The sequence below is a fragment of the Urocitellus parryii genome, chromosome 11 (genome assembly GCF_045843805.1).
Source record: "Urocitellus parryii isolate mUroPar1 chromosome 11, mUroPar1.hap1, whole genome shotgun sequence".
Lineage (NCBI taxonomy): Eukaryota > Metazoa > Chordata > Mammalia > Rodentia > Sciuridae > Urocitellus > Urocitellus parryii.
The window spans coordinates 59,209,771-59,233,789 of NC_135541.1; the positions used below are offsets into that span (position 1 = coordinate 59,209,771).

The following is a 24,019-nucleotide window of genomic DNA, read 5'->3' on the forward strand; positions in this document are numbered from 1 at the left end:
AATATAAGTAAGATATATGCAAAGTGCCTGGCAAATAAGAAATATCTAACAACTTATGGTATTTTTAAAACTAAGTAAATAATATCCACAAGTTGATTAAAATATAAAATATATATTTTTGATATTGCTCTTCTTTTTGGTAGGGTGAAGACCTTATATGCCTTTCTGGGCAAAAGTATATATACCAGTCAGATATAAAGCAACGGAGGATCTGTGTGGACAACAGGGAGCTGGAGAGTGGCTGCCCAACAATGTAAAGAATATACATTTGAATTTTTTAAAAAGGTATTTAAAAGGGATATGTAACAGATTTGTGATGGTCAGCAATGTGAAGTAAGTGTGAAATATACAGATTTTGGTTTATGCCTTACAAATCTGTTATGGGGAGGAAGATGAATTGGAGGGGACAAGCAGAAAAGCAGAGGACTGAATCAGGAGGCTATTGTAGTAATCTATAGGAGGAAGTATGCTAGTTTGGAACAAAATTGATAGCAAAGATCAAGAGAAGTGGATGAATTTGAGATGTAGTTTGGAGGTAGAACAGTTGGCATTTTTTTTACAAGTCCCTATGCAGAAACAAGTTGAATTTCCTTTTAAAAAATTCTTAGGTCAGTGAACATATGTTTCCCGATCTCTTACATCAATATCTAGGTTCTTCCTAATATTATTTTTAGCTAAATTTACTGTCTAAATGCACTGGATCAGTTAAGAATCCTTCGCCTCGGGGAGTGGGCACACTGCCAGTTGGGCGGGGCTTGCTGTGTTTCGGTTTCCTTTCCTGAGTCTCCCAAACATCAAGCTGCGGAAGCTTTTACCCCTCCCATTTTGTGCCTGCTTTGCGTTCTGGACAGAGTAGCAAGCTTCTGCTCCAGTCCTCATACAGACTCTTCAAACAGGTAAATTACTGCCTTACAATTAAACAAAAGTTTTCTTTTTTTCTGATTTCTGAAAATAATTTTTAGAATGAAAAGCTGAGTAATGGTTTTTCTTGCTACTTGCTCACCTTGTGTTTGTTCCTTTCCTGTGTTATGTTAATAAGAAAAACAAATGTGAGCTTTTGGAAGTACATGGATCTATTTTCAATATTTAATGGAAACTATATTGGATTTTTCACCAGATTGAGAAGTATGGCAGTGACAACTCGTCTGACATGGTTGCAAGAAAAGAGACTGCAAAATCATTTTGGAGGAAAGCAGTTTAGCCTTCTTTACAAGGCTAGTGTCCATGAATTCTATTCTAAAAACTTGTTGGAGAAATGCTGTAACCAAGGACCCACAATAACAGTGATTTACAGTGAAAATTATGTTACTGGAGCATATCTGCTAGACAGTCTCCGGGAAGAAAGGGAAGTTCCTGTCATTCTTTTTGCACTTCAAGAGACTGAGATTTCAGAATACAAAATAGGATCACATAGACTAGAGACATTGTTCTATGACTTGTATAAAGATCCATTTGGCTTCAGAGTTGATATTAATAAGCCTCCTGCTGGATTCTGGATGGATCTAGGAAATAAAAGGGTGGCTATGAGCTCAAAAGTAAGTGAAGAACTTGGTCTACCTCAACCTTGTATTACATCCTTTCAGGAATGTGAAGTTTTTCGATGTGAAGGTAGGTTTAATCAGATCATGCAAATGTGTGTAGATTTCTTCTCTTTGTGTTTGTAGGTTTCCAGTTGATCTATTTCCTTAAGGAGAAGTGACTTTTTCACTTGTCCCTTTCTCTGGATAGATAGTCCTCAATGAAACTGGCTATAAATTGCTTGCTAACACACAACCATCATTAAAAAGTATATATGTATATGAAATATACATATATGAGATCTGGTAAATTAACTGGATATATCATGATGTTGGTCATCTTGGATCGGTTACACAAACTTTTTTATTGAAATACAACTTATAAAAACATGGAGATATATGTGTACATATATATGTATGTGTGTATATGTGTGTGTATGTGTGTATATATATGAAGATGTATCCTCTTAAAAGTTTTTTAAGTGTACTTCACAGTATTATTAACTATAAGCATTATGCTGTGTAGTAGACCTTCGCAACTTAAACAGTTTGCATAATTAAACTATCTTTTGGTCTCCACTTCTCCTTTTTCTCTATGGGCCCTGACAGCCATAATTCTCAACTTTTATGAATTTGACTATTTTAGATTCCTCATATAAGTGGGATCATGAGTATTTGTCCTGCTATTTGGCTTTTGCTGCACATAATAACTTTCAGGTGCACACGTTGTCACTAATGTCAGGATTTCCTTCTTTTTAAGGTTAAATAATATTCTGTTGTGGGGTGTATACCATATTTTAAAACTGATTCGTCCAAGTCCAGTGATGAACATTTAGGTTGCTACTCAGCTGAGTTTTCCACCAATCAAAAAACAATAATTAATTTACTTACTTTTCCACTAAAGGACATTTAAGTTGTTTCCAGTTTTTGTTGTTGTGAACAATGCTCCTCCTTTACTATCTTTATGCAGTTAACTTTGTGCTCAAAATAATACTTTTTAATGTTGGCTTTCCAGAAGTGGAGCTTCTGTTTAAGGACGATGCACATTTGCATTTGGACAGTTGTTTTCAAAAGTTTCATTTGTCAATACCATCCCCAATAGTTTTATGAAAATAACAGTTTCCTTGTATCCTTGCTAGTCTTTGATATTATCAAACTTCATTTGCTGATTTGATGGTGAAAGGATGTTTCCTCATTTTCGTGTTTGTTTATCCCATTCACTAACAAGTATATGTGCATTGGTCATTTACGTTTATTACATGAAATATTTATATCTACCCATTTAAAGAAGGTATAATGGGGATGATATTTCTTGAGCATTTGCATGTTCCAAAATAATTGTCTGTGGTGATTATACTGGAATGACTGTATGAGAATACATAATTTCTATATCAAATTTTACTTGGGGGGCCGAGTAATTGTAATATTTCCACTGTACTGATGTTGCATTGGAAAACCTAAGGTCAAATTTATCTATTATTACTTTTTTTCCCCCCTATGAGTGATTCAATCTTTCTTATTGACTGCTCCAAACACTTAATTTTTAAAAAATCTAGTAAATTAACTTGGATATATCATGATGTTGGTCATCTTAGATCAGTTAAATAAACTTTTTATTGAAATACAACATATAAAAAGAAGTACTCAATTGATAAGTATACCAACTGACAAACCTATAAATAAAACTCCCTCTTATAACCACTACTCAGATGAAGAAATAGATTTTACCTTTAGGTCAGACCACTCCTTTATGACATCTTCCTTTTATTGCCTGAGGCAAACGTTATTCTGTCCATATTAACATTAATTTATATTTCCTATATTTTAATGGTAGATATACAGAGCTATACCAGATCATGTGCTCTTCTGTTTCTGGCCCCTTCAGTTGTTGGTATATTTGTGAGATTGTGCTAATATAGAGGATTGCATTGAAAAAAAATGACTCTTAAAAATCAGATATCTATATATGAAGCTATACTCGTAATTCCAAAGATAATGACAATCAAAAATCTCAAGGAAGAAAGAGTACTGGTATATTCTGTGTGTCTATCTAGATTCTTCCTTTCCAAATTGGACATGAGTTTCTTGGACAAAAGCAGGCAGGGTTGCAAAGTGAAAATTATGGGTCACCTTACACATGCAAAGGTGGTAAGATTGTGGAACCCATATACACAAGCTTACATGGCACTGTCCAGGAAGGTATGGCCTGTAAATTCACGAGATCTACATTTATCTACTGTATATAATTCTGTGCCATCCGTTAAGGATACTCAAAATGTGAGTACTCTTCCTTGTAGCAAATATCATTAGTTTATTTACAAGGATGTAAAATTATAAGTATATTTTTAAGGAAATTGGTCTAGGTCATTTGTCTTTTTTCTTTCCCTAAGAGTACTCCCTAGCACAGTAAGTGAAGGCATAATTTAGCTGCTCTAACTCTTTCTCTGCATAGTGAGTCATCCCTTTTCATTTTTACAAAGTACATTATGATGAAACCATATATGGTTCACACATATGCATATTTTTAAAGAATGCAAGAATAAAATTATAAGGTTATAGCATATGCTTATGTTCAGCTTCAGTGGATACTAACAAAATATTTTAATTTAGTTGTACCTATTTCTGTTATGACAAATAGTATATGAGAGTTTCTATCTACTTTAAATCTTCTTCAATGCTTTATGTTAACAATTTTAAAACATGTACTATTCTGATATGTGCATGGTGGCACAACATTTAGTGAATTTGGCTTTCTTTAGATTACATTAGTAATTTATTTCACATTTTAGAATAATTAATCATCATATTAATAAGTATCCTTTTTCTAGTTTTAAAATTTATCTTTATTAATTATTCATTTTTATATTCCAAAGATTGGTTCACTTATTGTTTCTGTTCCTATGTTCTATTTTCACAACTTTTCTTCTTTCTTATCATTAATAAAATGTGCTTTCATCACAAACTTGACATAAGGTGTTTGTACTGTGAACTGGTATGTATTTATAATTTTGGTTTTTACATTTCTTTTTGGTTATCATATTTATTTAAGAAAATGCTTTGTAAAATACCAAGAAGTTGCTTTTCTGTTTGTCAATAGTTATTCTTTTCTAGTTTTTATAGTCATTGAATGAAATCTATGAATTCTACCCTGGATAATTTAATGAAGTTTACTCTGTTACTTTACATGTGGCCATATAAACAAGGTTTTCACATTCTATTCTTTTTCTATAGTTTAAAAAGAATTGCCAGTATCTCTAAACCTAATCCTTCTGGTTTTAAATCCACAACAAAACAATGTCCCTTTCCCAGAAGCAAAAACCTGTGGGTCTGAAACGCATGGGTCTGAATGAAGTCCTCGGCACACCTCGACCACTCACTGTTCTTTGATTGCCACATCACTTGCCCTATCTTCTATTCTGCTGGGGTGAGGGGGAATATGACATGAACTTCCTAGAGCTCCAATTGTTGATAGCAGGTTTTGAAGAAAGTCAGATTCCCCCTTGCCGTTTGAGTATCTCTGTACATTATCATCTCAGACCTGTTGGATTTTTTTCAGGGAAAATACCTTGGAGCATTCCCAGTCTTTCCCCTGCATCTGCCTTCCTATAGCTCTAGCTTCAGAATGCACCCCCACCCCTAAGGCCCATGTTAGAATGAATGGTCCACTGTTGATAAGCAGTTGGGTGAAGAAAGATCTGAGGACAACAGTCTTCCAGTGCCTATCTTGCCCCTCGCTCTCTTCTTTGCAAACAAGATGATATTAATGAGATTTGCCAGCATTTCCTCAGCCTGCTTTTTACTATACTGCACTATCCTCATGGCAAGGCTATTTGTGCATTTGTCCCTAGTGAATTTGTTCATATTCATTCAGACAATCAATCATTCAACAATTCATAATCTACGTTATTTTTTCTTTCCTTTAGATTTATTGGACAAAAGAAAGGAAGAAGGAGTCACTGAGTAAGTTAATATTTTTAACAGTATACTATTCTGTTCATGATTTTTGACTTATTTTATGATAGATTCTATCAATAAAAAATGGCAGCACAAATTATCACAGATAATTTGCAGATTGTCTAGAATGAATTAAAAGTATGATTGTGAAACAAGAACAAGAACAACACTGGGGGGCTGGGGATGTGGCTCAAGCGGTAGCGCGCTCGCCTGGCATGCGTGTGGCCCGGGTTCGATCCTCAGCACCACATACCAACAAAGATGTTGTGTCCGCCGAGAACTAAAAAATAAATATTAAAAATTCTCTCTCTCTCTCTCTCTAAAAAAAAAAAAAGAACAACACTGGGTAGAGAGAATAAATTCTAATGTTATTATATACTTTAAAAATTATTTGATGGAATGTCTGTGTTTTTGCTTACTTTGGAGAACTGTGAAAAAATGGTTGGTTTTAGCTAGAGAAAATCTATTAATGATGTACAAAGACATATTAGAAATCCTTAACTTCTATAAACTTCAAATGTAATATAATATGCTTTTGGGAGATTTTTTTTTTATTTATCTTCATGTTTAACAGCTGATGTTTATTTCTAAAAATGTATGGTTTTTTAGCTTGAGTCTGAAAAGTTTTATTTCTGACTTTAGTTTCAAGTGTTATTTTTGCTTTTCCTTCTTTTAGAGTAGAATTTAAAAGAGGTCATTTACATGTCTTTGTGCAAGAAGAAAAACTGCTAATAATAAGACAAATTATACATAGGAAAAGAAATAAATTCTAGGAAAATTTATGGTAAATTCCTGTGATCTAATCTCAGTCACTGTAAAAAAAAATGTGTTTAAATAGGCTCAAGAGGACCTTGCTGTTTGCCATGAGTACTTATAAGCCATATAAAGACATGGTTCACCAAATAAGAATTCTGCTGCTGGGTCCAACTGGAGCTGGGAAATCTAGCTTTATCAACTCAGTGAAATCTATTTTTCGAGGCCATGTGACAAATCAGGTGCTGGTGGGCTGTGATGCAACTGGGATTTCTAAGAAGGTTGGTATATTTTAGGCTACTCAACCTTTTCTTCTTTTTTCAAGGTAATTATTTTTGAAAATGCTTTTGCTGATTAGCTTCATCCCATGTAGATTTTACAACAACAACAACAAAAAAAAAAGCGTACATTTGAAGTTTGTTTGTTCCCTTTTTAGTACAGGACATATCCCATTAAGGATGGGAATGATGGCCAACGCCTGCCCTTTACTCTGTGTGACTCAGTGGGGCTGAGTGAGAAGGAAGGCCTGTGTGAGGAAGACATAGTCTCCATCTTGAAAGGCCATGTTCCTGACAGATATCAGGTAGGATTAAGCTAATCATTAAGAAATTATAATTGATTTGTAAAATGTGCATTTTTGCCTGTTATCCATGACATCAGAGCCTGATTTAACTTAGTGCATCAGCACTCCTCTTTTTAAAATATACTTGTTGAAATTTCTGTGTTCATTTTTGGTGGTGAATTTCACAAAGAATAAAGATATTTCGAGGACTTTCTGTCATGGCTTCATAACAGCCATAAATTCTGTTCAACTTCCCATAAGGTAATTTTTCTTTCATAATAGAAGTCTGAAGGTAGGTAGACTGCAGCCAGTGTAGAAGCTTGTAAGTTAAGTAATTTCAGAAATCCTTCTGACCCTTTGAGCATCTCAGCTCCGGGTGCTGAGGATTGAATGGTTGTGTCCTCCACCACCCCAAAGTTCATATGTTAAATGAACTTTTTTACAAAAAAGTCATGGTTTGCAGGTGGGGCTTTAGGAGGCAATCTCTTTTGCTTTCAAGGATAGAAATAGCTGTCTGTGAACCAGAAGAGGAACCTTAATAGTCACCAAATCTTCTGGTACCTCGCTCTTAGATTTCACCATCTCCAGAATTGTGAGAAATAAATATTTGTTGTCAAAGCCACCATCATCTGTTCATTTATTCTCTGGTTTGTTTTATTGATATATTTTTCTATTCCTTTAAGATATCATTTTAATTTTCCATATTAATTTTTTAATTACCATAGGAGCCAATTATTTCTCAATTAATCATTCGATAAGTCACATTTATTATTTATTTATGACTTGTTTTTCTTGACAATTTATCATATATCCTTTTTGAAGCAAGCTTTCTTGTGTTACGTTTGGTTGTGCTTGATTTGTTATTTTGATTGAAATTTTATTAACATTTTCATGTTGAAAGTTTATTCATATCTTTACATATCCAGTGTTTCTATTCAGCAGCAGAGACTTAATTTTCATGTAAATTTATTTCATTCTTTAAAATAGGGTTAACCTGTAGATACTGTTTCAGTTTGCTTTTTTTAAAAAATTTTATTTATTTTTTTATTGGTTGTTCAAAACATTACATAGTTCTTAATATATCATATTTCACACTTTGATTCAAGTGGGTTATGAACTCCCATTTTTACCCCGTATACAGATTGCAGAATCACATCAGTTACACTTCCATTGATTTACATATTGCCATACTCATGTCTGTTGTATTCTGCTGTCTATCCTATTCTCTACTATCCCCCCTCCCCTCCCCTCCCCTCCCCTCTTCTCTCTCTACCCCCTCTACTGTAATTCATTTCTCCCCCTTGTATTATTTTTCCCTCTACCCTCACTTCCTCTTGTATGTAATTTTGTATAACCCTGAGGGTCTGCTTCCATTTCCATGCAATTTCCCTTTCTCTCCCTTTCCCTCCCACCTCTCATCCCTGTTTAATGTTAGTCTTCTTCTCATGCTCTTCTTCCCTACTCTGTTCTTAGTTACTCTCCTTACCCAAGAAGCAAAAGATCAATTACACAGGGAGATAGAGGTAATAAAAAAATAACAGTCAGTTTGCTTTTTAAAAAAGTATACGAATAAATACATAGGGGCATATATCTTTCCTTAAACATAGCCAAAGACCCTTATCACATCTAACATGTTCATTTGTTCCTCATCAAATACTGCTCAATATTCAAATCTCTAATAGTCTTATAAAAGTATCAGACATGTAATACTTTTTCTGAAAAATAAATCAAATATATTCCATCCCTTTTAGCCTATATATCCTGTCTTTATATGTTTTATTTTTTCTTAAAATTTGTTTTAAGATATCCGGTTGGATGTTCTGTAGACTTCTATGCACTCTGTACTCTACTTTTTGTATCCTTCTGTGTGGTTTACACAGTCCTCTGTTTTCTGTAGATCCTGACCATTGGTAGTTGAATATGGACATGTATTCTGAATCAGATTCTACTTCATAGATGGTGTTGTTTTCTTTCATGAGGACATAAATGTTTTGGGTTTTCTTGCTTCTCTAGTGTTGTTATTTACTCATGTTCAATTTCTATATCTATTTACTAATAAGGACGTAAGAGTGGTGGATATTCTACTTTTATCATTCCTCATCCTTTCACACATGAAGGAAAAACTTCCCCTCATCTACATATTTTGTGGTTATACAAAAGAAAAGTTTGAAATATGCTTGAATTTTTGTCCACTTTATGAACTTTTGAAATAACAAGTTGTTTCTTTAGTATTCAAGGAATCTACTTTCCCTGCACCTTCAAATAATTTCCTTCCCTTTTTCTACAAGTAATTCTGAAAAGTTTACAGTTTACTTCTTTAATATATAAGAAAATTCATATAGATTTGTGCTTCTCCTTTTCTTAGAGAAGTGGTTAGAACACTGTATTTTATGGATATATCAGATTTTTAGTGCTACAAATAGTCCTTGGCGAACAGGCTTGTCTTCTCTCTACATAGTTTTGCATTTTGCTACTTTATCTGTAGGACAGATCCCAGCAGAGCAATTGCTAGTTTAAGAGTAAAGACATCCATTGCATCTTAAAGCATTTCCCTTCCCACTCTCTGCCTGATGATACTACCTTTCTGTGAATTCTTTTCCATCTGTCTTTCCCCACATTACTTCTTTTATCTACAATACTTTTTCTAGACTAACTCTGCCTTTTTCTAGCCCTCATGTTGTGTGTCCCTTGCTCACAGAAGCCTTATCTGACTAGGTAAAAGGGCAGCCACCTACATACATAATGACGATTTTCTCTACCAAATTGTTACCCTTGTAATATTAGAGATTTGTCTCTTTTGTTCACTGTTTTGTTCACTTGTACAGTGACTGGTACATAGCATATGCTCATAAATATTTGTTGATTCATACATTGTTTTCTTTCTCCCTTACAGTTTGATTCTATGGAACCCATCACATCAAGGCATCCTAACTATATTCATTCCCCATCACTGCAGGACAGAATCCACTGTGTGGCATTTGTGTTTGATGCCAACTCTGTTGAACAACTCTCTGGTGAGATGGTGGCAAAGATCAAGAGAATACGAAGGGAGATGATAAAGTGTGGTGAGTCTCTATCCACTTTGCTACTAAGGGTAATTGACTAGACTTTATTGCAGAATGTTTTGGGGGTAGGGCAGGATGAAGGACTTACGTAATCGCAAATTTGAATCTCTCCTGATTCACTGGCATGACCTTTCTATGCCTCAGCTTTTTAATCAATAAAATCAGTACATTTGGGTCCTCCTTCTTTGCTCTTTGCCAATCATGTGTTCAACTCTTCCTTCACGTCAGGCCATGGAGTTTATTTTATTTTTTAATATTTTAGTTGTAGACAGACACAATATATTTATTTTGATTATTAATTTTTTTATGTGGTGCTGAGTATCGAACCCAGTGCCTTACACATGCCAGGCAAGTGCTCTATCACTGAGCCACAACCCCAGCTCCCAGGCCATGGAGTTTTGAACACTACTTTGTCCTTTGTGGAACTGTCATGGTGCCCATCCTATTCAGGGGATCTTCCTCTACAGTTGATCCTATGTTAGTGTGGGTGCTGGGGTCAGTGGCTGGACAGGAGTTACCTAATTGTGTCTGCGTTACTAAAGAAATCTCTCTTATGAAATATACAGAGATACCTATGGCCATAATGGCTAGCTTTACCTTGACCTCAGTGCGCCCTGTCAAGAGTTAGTCCCATTAATCCTTCTTTCTTGATATATTTCCCCAATTAGCTCTCCAGTGAGCTCCTTTTGCTTCTGTTTGCTTATTCTCAAGGTCTGTGCATCTGATGTTTTTCCTACAAGTTATCTGCTACAAGTTATTTACACATCTGCCTTGGAAGGAATTTATAGAAACTTGAGAAGTAACTTAAAGGGTCTGGGGATGTGGCTCAGTAGTAGAGTGATTTCTTAAAGTGTGAGGCCCTGAGTTTGATCCCCAGCACCTGACAAAAAAAAAAAAAAAGCAATTTAAAGAAGACCCATGGCCTTGCTATTCACCTCACTCCTCACTGTTCATTACTAACTGTACTTAACAGCAAGAAAAACACAAAGAAGCAGAAAAGTAATCTGTTTTATAGGGAGAGGCAGCAGAAAGGCTTTGGAGAAAGAAAAAAGGATCAGGGAGTTAAAATGCCCCATGCTTGACTTTTCTTGGCTTTATGTGTTTTGAGTGGGAATGAGTCAGTTTTTCACAAATTTGATCAAATTAGAAAAAAGAAATGATGGATTTACCTGCTCACTGAAATTTAAAATCTTGCAATGGTGGTGTATAGAGAGGTGCTTGCTAAAAACTTTTTATGTGTGAAGTTCTGATGCATTCTGTCTCCTTGATGTCTCTTCTCCCCAACATCTTCATTAGAGCCCTTTGGTCTTTTCTCTATAATATGAATTAGTAATATTGTAGCATAAATTTTACTTACCTTTCCCAAGATGTAGTTTTATTTTTATCTTCATTTCTCACCATGGAATGCAATGAAGGGGACTTCTCATGTCAGAGAAATTCCAGATACTGTGAATAATCCAGGAGAATTTTTTTTGAGGGGTGGATGTGGGGGAACTTTCCAAATCTAAAATTGTTCCGTGGGGAACCTATGGCCTGGTTGACAGTTAATTAACTTTAAAATACTGATGCTGTGTGTGATGATAAAAACAATATGTATCTGTTTGACATAGGTGTGGTACATCTGGCTTTGCTCACTCATGTGGATAGCATGGATCTGATTACAGTAGGTGACTTCCCAGACATCTATAGCTGTGTGCCTGTGAAACTCAAGGTAATGAATTATGCTTCATGTAAACACATTTTTTTTGGATATGTCACTATGATAACATTACATTTGTATAAAAAACAAAATAGACATATACTGAATTTAAGAAGAATTAAAATAATTTCTTAGATAATTAGGACTCATTCTCAATTTTTTAAAAATTAAATGTACACAAAGACATGTGTGTTTATATCTATCTCTATCTCTACCTATATAATCTTTACAATGATACTGATTAATAATTCCATTCATTGTAATTTAATTCAGTTAAGTCTATTATTGATTTACCTTAAGATCGTGCTGGTATGATAGTCTGTAATTAGATTCCAGATACTTACAACAGTTCCCCTGCTCTAAAAAGTTTATCATTTCATAGGTGGGTGAGAGGGTGGGGAAGTGGGATAAGAAAAAATTGACGAAACAATATGATATGATTAAGTATGATAGGTAACATGACATGACTAAAAACAAAGTGCCTTCGAAGTTTAGAGGAGGAAAATGTCACATGGGAAGATTTCACTAATGAAGAGGCACTGGGAAATGGCTTTCAAGGAGAATTATTGTAGGGAATGAAGAGACAAATGGGGGAAAGTCAATATCTTAAGGGAGGAGAAAGCAGCCTGCCTGGAGGCATGGAGTTGCTCAATTTAGTGAAGGACTGGGTCTTTGCAGAGGGAGATAAAATGAGAAAGGAATATTTGCATGAGATAATGTTGCTTAATTTTTGCATTGTGGGGAATCATAGCAATTTTTTGAAAGGGTGGCAATATGTTCAAAGCTAAGCTTCATAGAAACTAATCTGTTTGCCACTGTGGGCAGAATACATTAGAGTCAAAGGGATGTGGCAGTGGGGACACCAGTTGCAAAAAGTAATAATAGTTAATATTTATTAAGTACTAAATATGTGATAGTTTTTCTCATTCAGTGCTAATAACAATCCTATGAAATGTATCCTGTCATTACTACATTGTATAGATGAGAAAGAAAAAGGCACACAGAATACAGCATTTCCAATGTTTATTGACAGTGCTAAGAAATGACAGAGCCATATTGTGAACCCAGGCAGTTCGGCTCCAGAGACAAACTAGTCGAAGCCAGAATTAAGCATTAGTCTAGTCAACTCTACTTATTCTGAGAATAATTTGTGAAGAGAAACAGGAAAATCATGGACTCTAGTGTATGTGGAAAATACTTCAATTTCATAGAAGTTTCTCTAATAGAAACTATACTTTCTGTTTCTAATTTATAATGAATCTGTTGCATGTATTCTAAATGAAAATTATCAGTGATATTAGAACCTGACAAAATGAAGTTCTTCCAGAAACTACTTTATGGGGTCAGATGTTCAATTTTTTAACAATAGTAAAATTATTGCTAAGCTCCTACTTTTTGTTATTATTTTCATAATTTACATTGCCATATCTGTTTAACTGTGTCAAGATCCCTGTGTTTTAATTTCTGTATGACAGCTAGAGACAGTCCAAAGAAAACTTGGATTTGCTCTTTCTGACATCTTGGTGGTCAGCAATTATGTCTCTGAGTGGGAGCTGAACCCTCTGAAGGATATTCTGATCCTCTCTGCACTGAGACAGATGCTGTGGGCTGCAGATGACTTCTTAGAGGATTTGCCTCTTGAATAAACAGGTAGATGCTTTTGGTGGTGTAGAAGTTTGAAAGTATCTACTTGGCTACTTCCTTCCTTCCTGGATCTATTGTATACCTTGCAGTTCTCTGTCTCCTTGTGAGTATTGCCCTGTGATTAGATTTGCCCTTTAACCCACTAGCTCCTCTTTACCTCCTTCAATATATTCTGGAGAATTCATACTAATTCTCTTCCTCCCTGTCTTGTTTTAAAATAAAACTTCTGAAATGATCCATTTCTGTCATTCTCACGGTCTGAAAATCCCTTGTTTTATCCTTGGCCTCCTGTCTCAGAATATGTTTCTTTACTTGGGAAATAGAATTGGATTGGGTAGTTTGACCTGTATGTTACCTGATGGCAGCAACTAATAGAGTCACTTCAAAAGACGTCCTTGACAATAGCTCCCACTATTGAAGGGAATCCAAGTAGTAAGAGACCTGAAACACTAATTAGGCTTGAGTAATGTCAGAGAGAGATTCCAGTAATAATGGATCCAGTGGTGGATATAATGGAAAGGGAATAGTAACTTAAGGGTGTCTTTGGGAAGATGTATCCATAAGCAAGATGCAGCTCTGCCTTTGAGGCAGGCGATAGAACCATCATAATTGCCAGTTTCTATTACCAAAAGTCAGAACCTATGGTTCTCATCCTACTAAAGCAACATAAGCGTCCTGGTTTCCTGAAGGGAATCCCTTAACTGAGAGAAATAATGCATGTTGGAAGCCTAATCTCTCTCACCCTGTTGATGGTAAAAAGTTGTTTGAAAAAGGCAAAGTTAAGTCCATACAATGTGTAGAACTGAAGGCAGCATATCTGAGAATGCAGGAAATCTGGATTTTCATCGGGGGTAATTTCTGTATCTTTATGACTCATGCTATGGTCATTATCTTTACATTCACTGAAGATAGGATCCACATGATCATATAATTAAAATGCACTGTGAGTGGAATTAAATCATAGAAGTGTGCGGGATTCTGTGAAAGACTTCAAATAGAACATATCAGTGCCACCAGATAAAACGTGGTTGTTGTCTCACAAAGGTTAGAATCCAAAGGCTGATGATGCCTTGCCCACTGCTTGGATGCATCTATTTGTGTGCATAAACTGAAAAAGGATGCTCATGTTATAAATAGTAGGTGGAACCATAACTCCTTTATGGAAACTGCTAACATGGCAACAACACATCCAGCAGGCTAGCAGAAAGAGAATTTCAGAAAGTAGATTTTGGGTAAGATTCTCTGAAGGAAAAGGCCAGCAGGTAAAATATCTTGAACCTTTAGTGGTTACCTGAGTGACTTCCACTAAGTCCTGATTAGAATAAATGCATGTTAGATGTTGACTTTACTTATGTTTTGCTTATAGCAGTGGCTTAGAACACCATTAAAGATTTGGAACAACATAATGTGAACAAATTTGGTCTTCTATACTATACATCATCATATCAGAATATACATATCCCAGTTGTATATTTACAAAAGTGAGCTAAGAGACATAGCATCAGATATACTTAGAACTGGATTGAATCAGCACTGTATCTTATCAGGTGTATTCTGATTATTTGTCCCTTCCTTATGATCTTATACTTATGCATTGAGTACTGAAAATATGTACTTCTAGGTGTGTGTATACTGCATCTTTTCCAGACCCTACTAATAAGGGAGGAACAATGGTTTGTAGGGCTAGTTGGATTATTGCACCCAAGACAGTATTGATCTTATACTTATGACTTGAATTTTTGGACTATTCTCCCTCATATTCCTCTCTCTATAGGCAATATGGTCTGTGCTAGCAAGAGAATATGTCTTTTATGTTTATGGTCTCAGATTTGGCATGTGTGTTCTCTTACATCAACCTGCACATACTATATGTTGTACTGTTACAATCAAAGATGAGACAGAGGTTTTGTTTTATTTTATTCTATATTTCGTTTTATTTTATGTTATTTTAGTTCTTGGAAAATCAAATTATAATATTATATCCTCTCCAATTCTATCTTACTCTCAAACAATAGAGAAAGTCTCATACACTAACTTTGCTGGCCTGACTCTGCTATTTGGGCTCTTCATCTCCATGGTGTACATGCTTCTAAAGTCAGGTGTTTAGACTCTGGTTATCCAATGCCCCGCTTCCCTCCAGTTTCTTTTCACCATGTAATCCACTAGAAATATTTTGTTTCCTTTTTTTTTCAGTGCCCAGAAGTGAATTATCAAGTATGCAAAGAAAAATATAAATATGTGAATCTTACACAAATTGAAAATTTTGCCACATCATGAAAGATTAAAACTGAGAAAGGAGAAAACAGGGAAGAGAGAAGTAGCTGAGAGTAAAAGGGTGGATTCTATTTATTTCTAGGATTAATAGTATCTGCAAAATCATAGTCTCTGCAATAACTAGGAACAGCAAAATTTTATCATTAATTGTGAAAGATAGTCATAACTTTTCTTGGATTTATATTGTAATCTATGAGAAATAAAATATCATTTATATAATCTAGATCTAACTTGAGTATGTGTGATTTTTGGGGGAAAAAAGTTTATTTTAATAAGATTTGTCAGCATCTTCTAATCTTTACCTTGTCTTAATTTTGCCTCATTTTATTTATCTATTTATTTATTTGCAGTGCTGAGTATCAAAACTGGTCTTATGTTATCTCATTTATTATGTATTTAATTTTATTCTCTTTGGGTCCCCACTTAATATATACAACTTAATGTTGTATATTTTACCTTAAAATTGTTTCTTGTTTAATATCTGAACCTCTTTTCCAGAATGTGTGATTAATATAATGAGGGTTACACAACATTAATAATGACAGGGACTATAGTTTGATCACTCTTTATGGCCACTTTAGTTAACAAGTGAAAAACTTCAACCTGAAGCATATGAATAAAAACAGGATTGTCAGTCAAACCATAGAAAATTCTGGGATTGAACTGCCTCAGGGATGATGTTTTTTCTCTCTGTATATCTATCTGTCTGTACCTTTGTCTCTTCTCACACGCCCCTTTTCATTCCTCAAGTTTGTGTGTTGCTGTCATTCTCTCAGGCTAGCATTCTTGATAAATCTTAAGTCTTCTGTATCCAAGCATCAGGCTCACATTTATTCTACTTTGTGATCAGAAAAGAAAGAGCACTTTTCTTTCCTAGCTTCATTATGGAATATTGTACAAAAGAACTGTAGTTGATCTGGTCTGAGTCCTGTGTCTCCACCCAGGAACAATCACTTTGTCCAGGGAGCAAGAAAAAAAAAAAAAGATCATCCCATTTCAGGTTGTGCCTTGCCAAGGATGGTGATTTAATAGTGTAAGAGTTAACTGTGGACATGGCCACTGTTGGATTAACTGAGCTAGAAAGGAACAATAATATGCAATAATATGCATCGGTATGTTTTGCATCTAATTCCCCTCAAAGATTATAGGATTTGTGACAAAAAAAGTTTTGTAAATATGTCAAAAAGTAAAGTTCACTTTAAAAAAATTTTGTAGGATTTCAAAGTTGTATAATTTTCCTCTTATCAAAAGAAAGCCAGGCTTAATTTACTTTTTCGTAGAAAGAGTCACAGTATACATTGTACATCCTAGTATCCACCATCCTAGTAAACTCTTGTGTGCTAACTAGAGAGATGCACTTTTACTTGATCATATATCTATCTACACTAAATTGATTCATTATAATTATACTATCATGATAAATTCCTCACCAGAAAAGGAACCTGGGGCAGAAATGAGTACTGTGACAAGGCATTCAGTTCAATTTTGAAGGGAAAAATTGGGAGTGTATCATAGAAAACTTTAAGCAGACAATAATGAAAATATGTACTTCTTGGTAGGTATATACTGCATCTTTGTCAGGCCATACTAATAAGGAAGGAACAATGATTTGTAGGGCTAGTTGGATTTTGAAGGATACATTTATTGCACCCAAGATATTATTGACCTTTACATATCAAGCAATCTAAAGAAAGTATGACTTCTAATGGGGTCTGGAACAAAAGAGGTTTTGAGAGGTTTACAAAGGAAGAGCTGTAGCTGAAGTAGCACAATTAAAGACATGTTATGCTGATGCACAAATTATTCAGGAAGTACCAGGCAGACATGTGCAGACTAACCTCTGGAAGATGTCTGTTACTCACATGTTGGATGTTGACTTTGCTTACCTTTGATTCTAGCCAAATCTTAGGACACTTAAAAGATTTGGAACAACATATTGTGAAGAAACTCAGTCTTCTAGGCTATAATTCATCAGATCCGTTGTATATGTATAAAAATGAGCCAAGAGACGTAGCATCATAAAAACTTAACCAATTTCCATATCCTTCATTTAGTAACAGTTTGATCAAAACCTGGAATGAGTCCTTCTATGGTACAATCAAGAAAAGCAAACCAAAGAGGTCAGAAAAAAGGTACATCTGACCATGGTAATTTGACAATGAAAGTCATAAGAGAAAAGATGGCATGTTTTTTAACTTGAAGATAACTTCACAGGGGTCATAGGAAACAATAAAGATGAGGTAAAACTCCTGTCATCATGGGTTCTGTCACCTGGTCATAGAACCAGTTATTAAAAGAGTGTGCACCCAGGATTCCATCCAATGGGGGCAATAGTGCCTGATTGTCCTATGTGTTTATAAAAATGAAAACAAAGTTAAAATCTCCTCTATTAAAAAGTATCTGAACTCCCTTCCCCACAAAGAAGAACTAGACTGGGTGATTAAAATATTTATTGATAAGCACATGAAGGACTTATCAATAAGTATTTTAATATTTATTTAATGAATATTTAATGAATAATTAAATATTTAATGAATCAATTTAGTGTAGATATTTTCCAGAGGAAAACCACTGGAAGTGTTTTGGGCACATGCTTGTAGAGCAAGTGGAGAACAATGATGCACTAACACACGTTTATCTTTCCAACATAAATTGTCTTTGACCTTGCCACATCTAGTTGTGTTATCTGGCATATCCCAACAAGAGAAGGCATCTCTATTAAGGGTACTATTTCATTTCCTCTGAATTTGACTTGCATACTGGTAAGTAAATGAAGGACTGGATAGAACTCACCTCATGTGTCTAAACTAAGACTGATTAATTGCCTAGAAGTGTGTGTATGTGTTAAATCATTACTTACCTTTCTTCTCTTTCTTCCAAGGAAAGGAGAGACTAGAAGCCCAGTCAGGGTTATTCCAGCCATTTTTCAATGTAGGTAAGCAGTAGAGACACATCTGAGTAGTAAAATCTGGTAATAAACAGGTAAAAAAAAATGGCAGATGGAAATGTGTAATGAAGGTGGGATGCATTACTCTTTTCCTAAAAATATGTCTCAGAGCAGGAGAAAAACACTCAACTATTTCAGATACAATGCCAACTAATTGCCAACTCAGGAAGAAGATCTTGGATTTTTTTCCCTCTCTGAGAAGGGGATCAACAATGAAGTTAAACTACAAGGGAACTCTGGTTTTGTTATTTACCAAAAAAGATATCACATATAGTTGATGCCCCACTTCAATATTAGCTGGTTGGAATTTTCATTTGTGTCTGATTTTATTGCTTAATACTTATCACATCGATTCTATTTATCCTGGAGAGAAATCCTACCCCTGAGCTGAAGTGGGTATGTTGTGACTTAGCTGAGTAAGAGTATGGAAAAAAACGTGTCACCAACTAGCCTTCTCATAGGGTGAACTTTCCTTTGCTCTTTTGACTAAACCACATGCTAATGTGGAAGGAACCTTAAGCCATTAAGATATTCAGGATAACAGAATTGTGTCTAAGAATATGAACTATTACCTAAAAATTGTCAAAGAATATGAACTATTTCCTAAAAATTGTCTAAGAATATGAACTATTTGCCTCTGAAACTTTGAAAAAGACCATGTGGAAGCCTGATGCATCAAGGCTTTAAATGCATCAAACAATCAACTGACAGTTTCCTGGAGTATCAATATTATAAGTTTCAACTGTATACTTGGACAGCATCCATGGCACAAGCAGTCAGTGGCAATTATATTTATAGAGTATTAACTAATAGTGACCTCAACATACCAAGAGAGATTTGAGAGCCTTAGGAATTGAACTTGATGAATCAAGTGTAAGATGTTCTTTCTAGAGGCTTACCATCATTTCAAGAAAGAGTTTTAATTCAGGTAAGGGACATTAGAAGGAGTTCTGTTACTAGAAAGGCCAATTAGAAAGATAGTGTAGCTATTCAAAGTTTAAGAAGGAAGGAGGGAATTAAAGAAAGGAAGAAAAGATGGGGAGGGAGGGAGAAAGGGAGAATGAGGGAAAGCAAGAGGGTAGAGTGAGTAAGCACATGGAAACAGTGACTGGATGAATTAGAGGTGTAGGCTATGGAAATGGAGGACCAGCCTATTACAATTTCAATACAATTGGCTTTTTGGGGGGAGAGGGGTATATTCTGAAATGTCTTTGTTTTTAAATTTCTATACACATGCAAGATGATCTTGTATGAGAAAAACAATCAGAAAATAAAATAAATCTTGCTTTAAATGTTAAAAAAAAGAGAGATGGCATGTTCTCCATGGTTAAATAGGTTAAGATTGGGTAGATCAATACTGTTTCCTCCCTTTGAGAAGCAGATGCTATGGAGAAGTCTGTATCAGTAGAAACCCATTTTGTTGTGGCTGGCATATGTTTTTTCTCCTTCACCAGATGGTACTCAGAATTTACTGAACAGTGGTCTCTGGTAACTATCCCAGTTACAGAAATGTATATAGCATATTGAACATGGAAGTTTCATTGGGATGGGTAGTAAATTGAAATGTACTATTATTGATTTGTGGTGTGCTATGGATCATTTAAAAATCTCTACCATACTGTACAGTATAATAGAGAATATATAGATTCATTTACAACCATCATTGAAAATAACGTATAGTTAATGAAGTTCCAGATGAAAAGGTTTCCTATTTGATACATGACTGATGGAAACTGTTTGGTAAAGGAAAAAGTTAATTTCATTTTGAAAAAGTTATACATGCAGTTGAATGCCTCTATCAATACCTATAAAATGTGTAAATAATGGTGAATAAAAGAGTCCATGTGATAAGGGGATATCAAAACACTTGTAAGGTGCATGTTCATAGCAAACATACTTTACTGAGGAAATTCCAACTCTAGTTAATGATGTTGGTTTTGGTGGTATTCAGTCTTTTAGTATTTTCATTGTCTGCATATTCAGCATTATTGAAATTGCTTTAATAAAAATTATGAGAAGTTACCCTAGGAATAGGTGACAATGATATGTTGAGAAGTTTCTGGAAAGCAAAATGGAATAGCTGGGCCTTTCCTTTAGTTTTAGGGTCAATGAGGGAATTCATCAATTTTCTTTGTAAGGAATATGTGAGGCCCTGGGTTCGATCCTCAGTGCCACATAAAGATAATTATTCATTATAATTAGTAATAATAGGTAGTTAATAATTAATAATAGGCTGAGCTTGGTGGCACATGCCTGTAATCCTAATGGCTCAGGAGACAGAGGCAGGAGGATCTCAAGTTCAAAGTAAGCCTCAGCAATTTAGCAAGGTGCTAAGCAACTCATGAGACTCTGTCTCTAAATAAAATACAAAAATAGGGCTGGGGATGTGGCTTGGTGGCTGAGTGCCCCTGAGTTCATCCCAGGTACCCCATCCCCCACCAAAATCAATAATATACCAATATTGACTCATCAATTAAGGAACGTACCACACTAATAGGACATGTTAATATTAAAGCCAGGTGTGATAATGCACACCTATATCTCAGCTACTTAGAGGAGGCTGAGGCAGGATTGCAAGATTAAGGGCAGTCTCAGCAATTTAGTGAGACCCTGTCTTAAAATAAAAATTAAAAGGGGCTAGTTTTGCCGGTAGTAGTGGTACATGCCTATAATTCCATGATTCAGGATGCGAAGACAGGAGGATTGTAAGTTCAAAGCCAGCAACTTAGCCGAGACCCTAAGCAACTTTGGGAGAACTTGTCTCAAAATTAAAAGGGCTGGGGATGTGATTCAGTGGTTAAATTCCCAGTACCAAAAAACAAACAATCAAACAAAAAAAGTGGCAGGGGGTTAGGGTTATAGCCTAGTAGTAAAGTGTCCCTGGGTTCAATCTTCAGGGCACACACACAAAATTAATATTAAATGCACCAACTGGAGAAGTATAAAAGAACTCTTTTGCTCCGTTTTCCCATAAACCTAGCTCTACTTAAAAAAAAAAAAAGTATAATTAATGCTTGAGTCTGACACAAATGATCAGGAGACACTGAAAATGAAAGCTGGTCAGGAACCAGCCCAGCAATCATCAGGCTGTGTGATGATTTACCTATGGCTCTCAGCCACTTGTCCTGGGAGGGAAGAGGAATATTTGCAAATTTATGTCCTGTTTGGGGGCCAATAGTGGGAAAACAGAAAACTTTTTGTCTGTTTCTTCTCAATTGCCTTCAGATCAAAATAGTACTTTAATATTGTTTAAGGTGGCACCTTTTGGTCTCCTACAGTGCATTGCTTTTTCTCTCTTGTTATAATTAATCCTTTCATCATCTTATTCCTTTTTACACATTCAAGGCATAACATATTATCTTCTAGTCCCGAGGGTGGAAAAATACAGGCAGGTAACAGGAAGAGGGAAATCATCCTCTTGGGAGTGTCAGGGACCCAAGTCTGACCTGCATGGAGCTGCAGGCAAACCCAGCCTGCTGTTTCTACAGAAAGAAATTGGCCATGAACCACACACCACCTGACACCAGAGGTTTGCAGCAAAAAGGCTGCCACAGAAGTAGGGATGGGACACGAATTCACAGCCTTGCGCTGAGTGGCTCTGGCAGCGATCCTTGCCCCAGATGCTAATATGGACTCCTGAGCTGAATTTACCACTTTGACCATGTTAGTCTCTTCCTCTCTTTTAACCTTATTACGAATTTTCTGAAGCCCTGCTGTGTTGGCCACTGCCTTCCATTTCCTGGAAACTGGCTTCAATCTGGCCTCCTGAGGTGTTTCAGGAATATCATATTTTTGTTCAGGGTATGCATGCTTCTATAGCCTCAAATAAAATTCTATTTTCTGGCCATCAGTACTCAAATTAAATTGTTGGCACCAGTTTTGCAAAGTATCCCAAGAAACCTTATTAATTGGAGGAAAAATGGTTGGCAAGGGAAAGGATGGTATTTTACCATTCGGTTTTATTTGAGGAAGGCAGACTTCGTGTTTAATTTCTGCAGTTGAAGAAACACTTGTTTCAATTGGATATTCTTGTTCCTCTGTAACTGGAACCAGTGTTAAAATCACATTTTCCTTATCGAGTTGCTCCTCAATGAAGTTCTTAGTGACCCTGTCATTTGAGCCTGACATTTCCAGGAACACCAGGAGACAGCAAAGGCAGGAAAGATCAGGACAACTATGCTGTGTGCTCCTTGTGGATAATGGCTTTCTTGACCTTAGATTATCCACAGATATTCAGCCTCATCTCTCATGACATTCACACCTTGAACGTGGAATGACATAAACAAACAAAAAAAACAACAGTTACTGAACAAATTCTAATTGGCTGAATATCACATTTATTTGTCTAATACTGTCCTCCTCCATGACTAAGTACAGCACACACAGAATATGGTGGGCATATCAAGGTTCAAGCAATCATTGCTATAAAGCATCAGACATAACTGGAATATTGATGTACACTTACGATCTGATGTCATTTTATTATTCTGATGTAAGTGGGTAGGTTTATTACTTACTTTATTGCTCAACTATTGAATTAAACTTTTTTTCTGTTTTATAGCTGTATGGAAAAATGTGATGTTTTAAAATGTGATTTTAATTGCTTAATTTTGAATAATAACAAATATTCTGTGATAGAAATATATTGTATGTTAATTCTGAAATAGCACTTGAAAATGAGAAGCAGAATTATGAAATTATTTTTATCCCAAAATGTGAAGAGTAGCATAATGAGCTCAAAATAACCAAGACATGTTTGAAGAAGAACAAAGTGGGAAAAACAGATGTAAAGAGAAATTAATTAAGAGAATGTTGACTTCCTTGAGGTATACTGACAAATCAATTGAACAAGACAGGGAATCCAGAAGTAGACTCAAACATGTATGAACACTTGCAATATGATAGGAGTCAATTTGCTGTTGAGTGGATAAAAAACAGACTTGATAAGTGGTGCTAAGTCAATTGGCCATTAATATGGAGAAATAATCTGAATTACTTCCTCTCAGCATACACAAAAGTCAATTACAGGTGGATTAACTATATAAACACTGCAAGGTTTTTAGGAAGAATAGAAGTCTACCTATATAACTTGGGGATAAAGACATCATTATTAAATCTTGTTTTATTAAGAAGGACACAAAAAGCTAACCAAGAAAAATATTGAATTTCAACTACATAGAAACCATTAACTTTTATATTAAAATATTCTATTAAGAGACTGAAAATAAAATGAAAAGGTAGAACATATTTGCAACATGTATAACTGGCAAAGAACTAATAAAGTGGTATATAAAGACCTCCTACAAGTCTAGAAGAAAAATCAACTATAAAAGAAAAATGGATAAAAAGATTAAGAAATCACTCTATATAGGAAGATATCCAAATGCTCATTAACAGAACAAAAAAAAAATGCTGTATACCATTAGTAATAAAAATATCAAAATTAAAATAATTTCATTCTTTTATATCTTCATGGAGATTTAATTGACATATTGTAAGCTGCACAAAAAGAATTTGTCAAATTTAATGAGTTTTGGCATATGAGTACAACTGTATTTTAGTCAGGAAAATGAATGTTTTCATCTCTCCTCAAACTTTCATGGT

The 24,019-nt window shown here is 35.2% G+C and overlaps 1 protein-coding gene and 1 pseudogene across 2 annotated transcripts; one reads left to right on the forward strand and one right to left on the reverse strand.

Moving 5' to 3' along the window:
• The first annotated feature begins 807 nt into the window (after positions 1-807).
• Ifi44 (interferon induced protein 44) lies at positions 808-15,639 on the forward strand. 2 transcript variants are annotated; one of them, XM_026409692.2, is made up of 9 exons: positions 808-896; positions 1,118-1,608; positions 5,441-5,477; positions 6,310-6,505; positions 6,661-6,807; positions 9,680-9,851; positions 11,462-11,562; positions 13,026-13,200; positions 15,388-15,639. In XM_026409692.2, exons 2-8 carry the CDS (start codon positions 1,128-1,130, stop codon positions 13,194-13,196), a joined length of 1,305 nt encoding a protein of 434 aa, XP_026265477.2. In that variant the 5' UTR covers positions 808-896; positions 1,118-1,127; the 3' UTR covers positions 13,197-13,200; positions 15,388-15,639. The 2 variants fall into 2 exon arrangements, with proteins under 2 accessions (XP_026265477.2, XP_026265483.2); XM_026409698.2 differs by having other exon boundaries at positions 9,743-9,851.
• A 6,025-nt stretch (positions 15,640-21,664) lies between these two features.
• LOC113197319 (developmental pluripotency-associated protein 2 pseudogene) lies at positions 21,665-22,543 on the reverse strand (annotated as a pseudogene).
• Between the last annotated feature and the right edge of the window lie 1,476 nt (positions 22,544-24,019).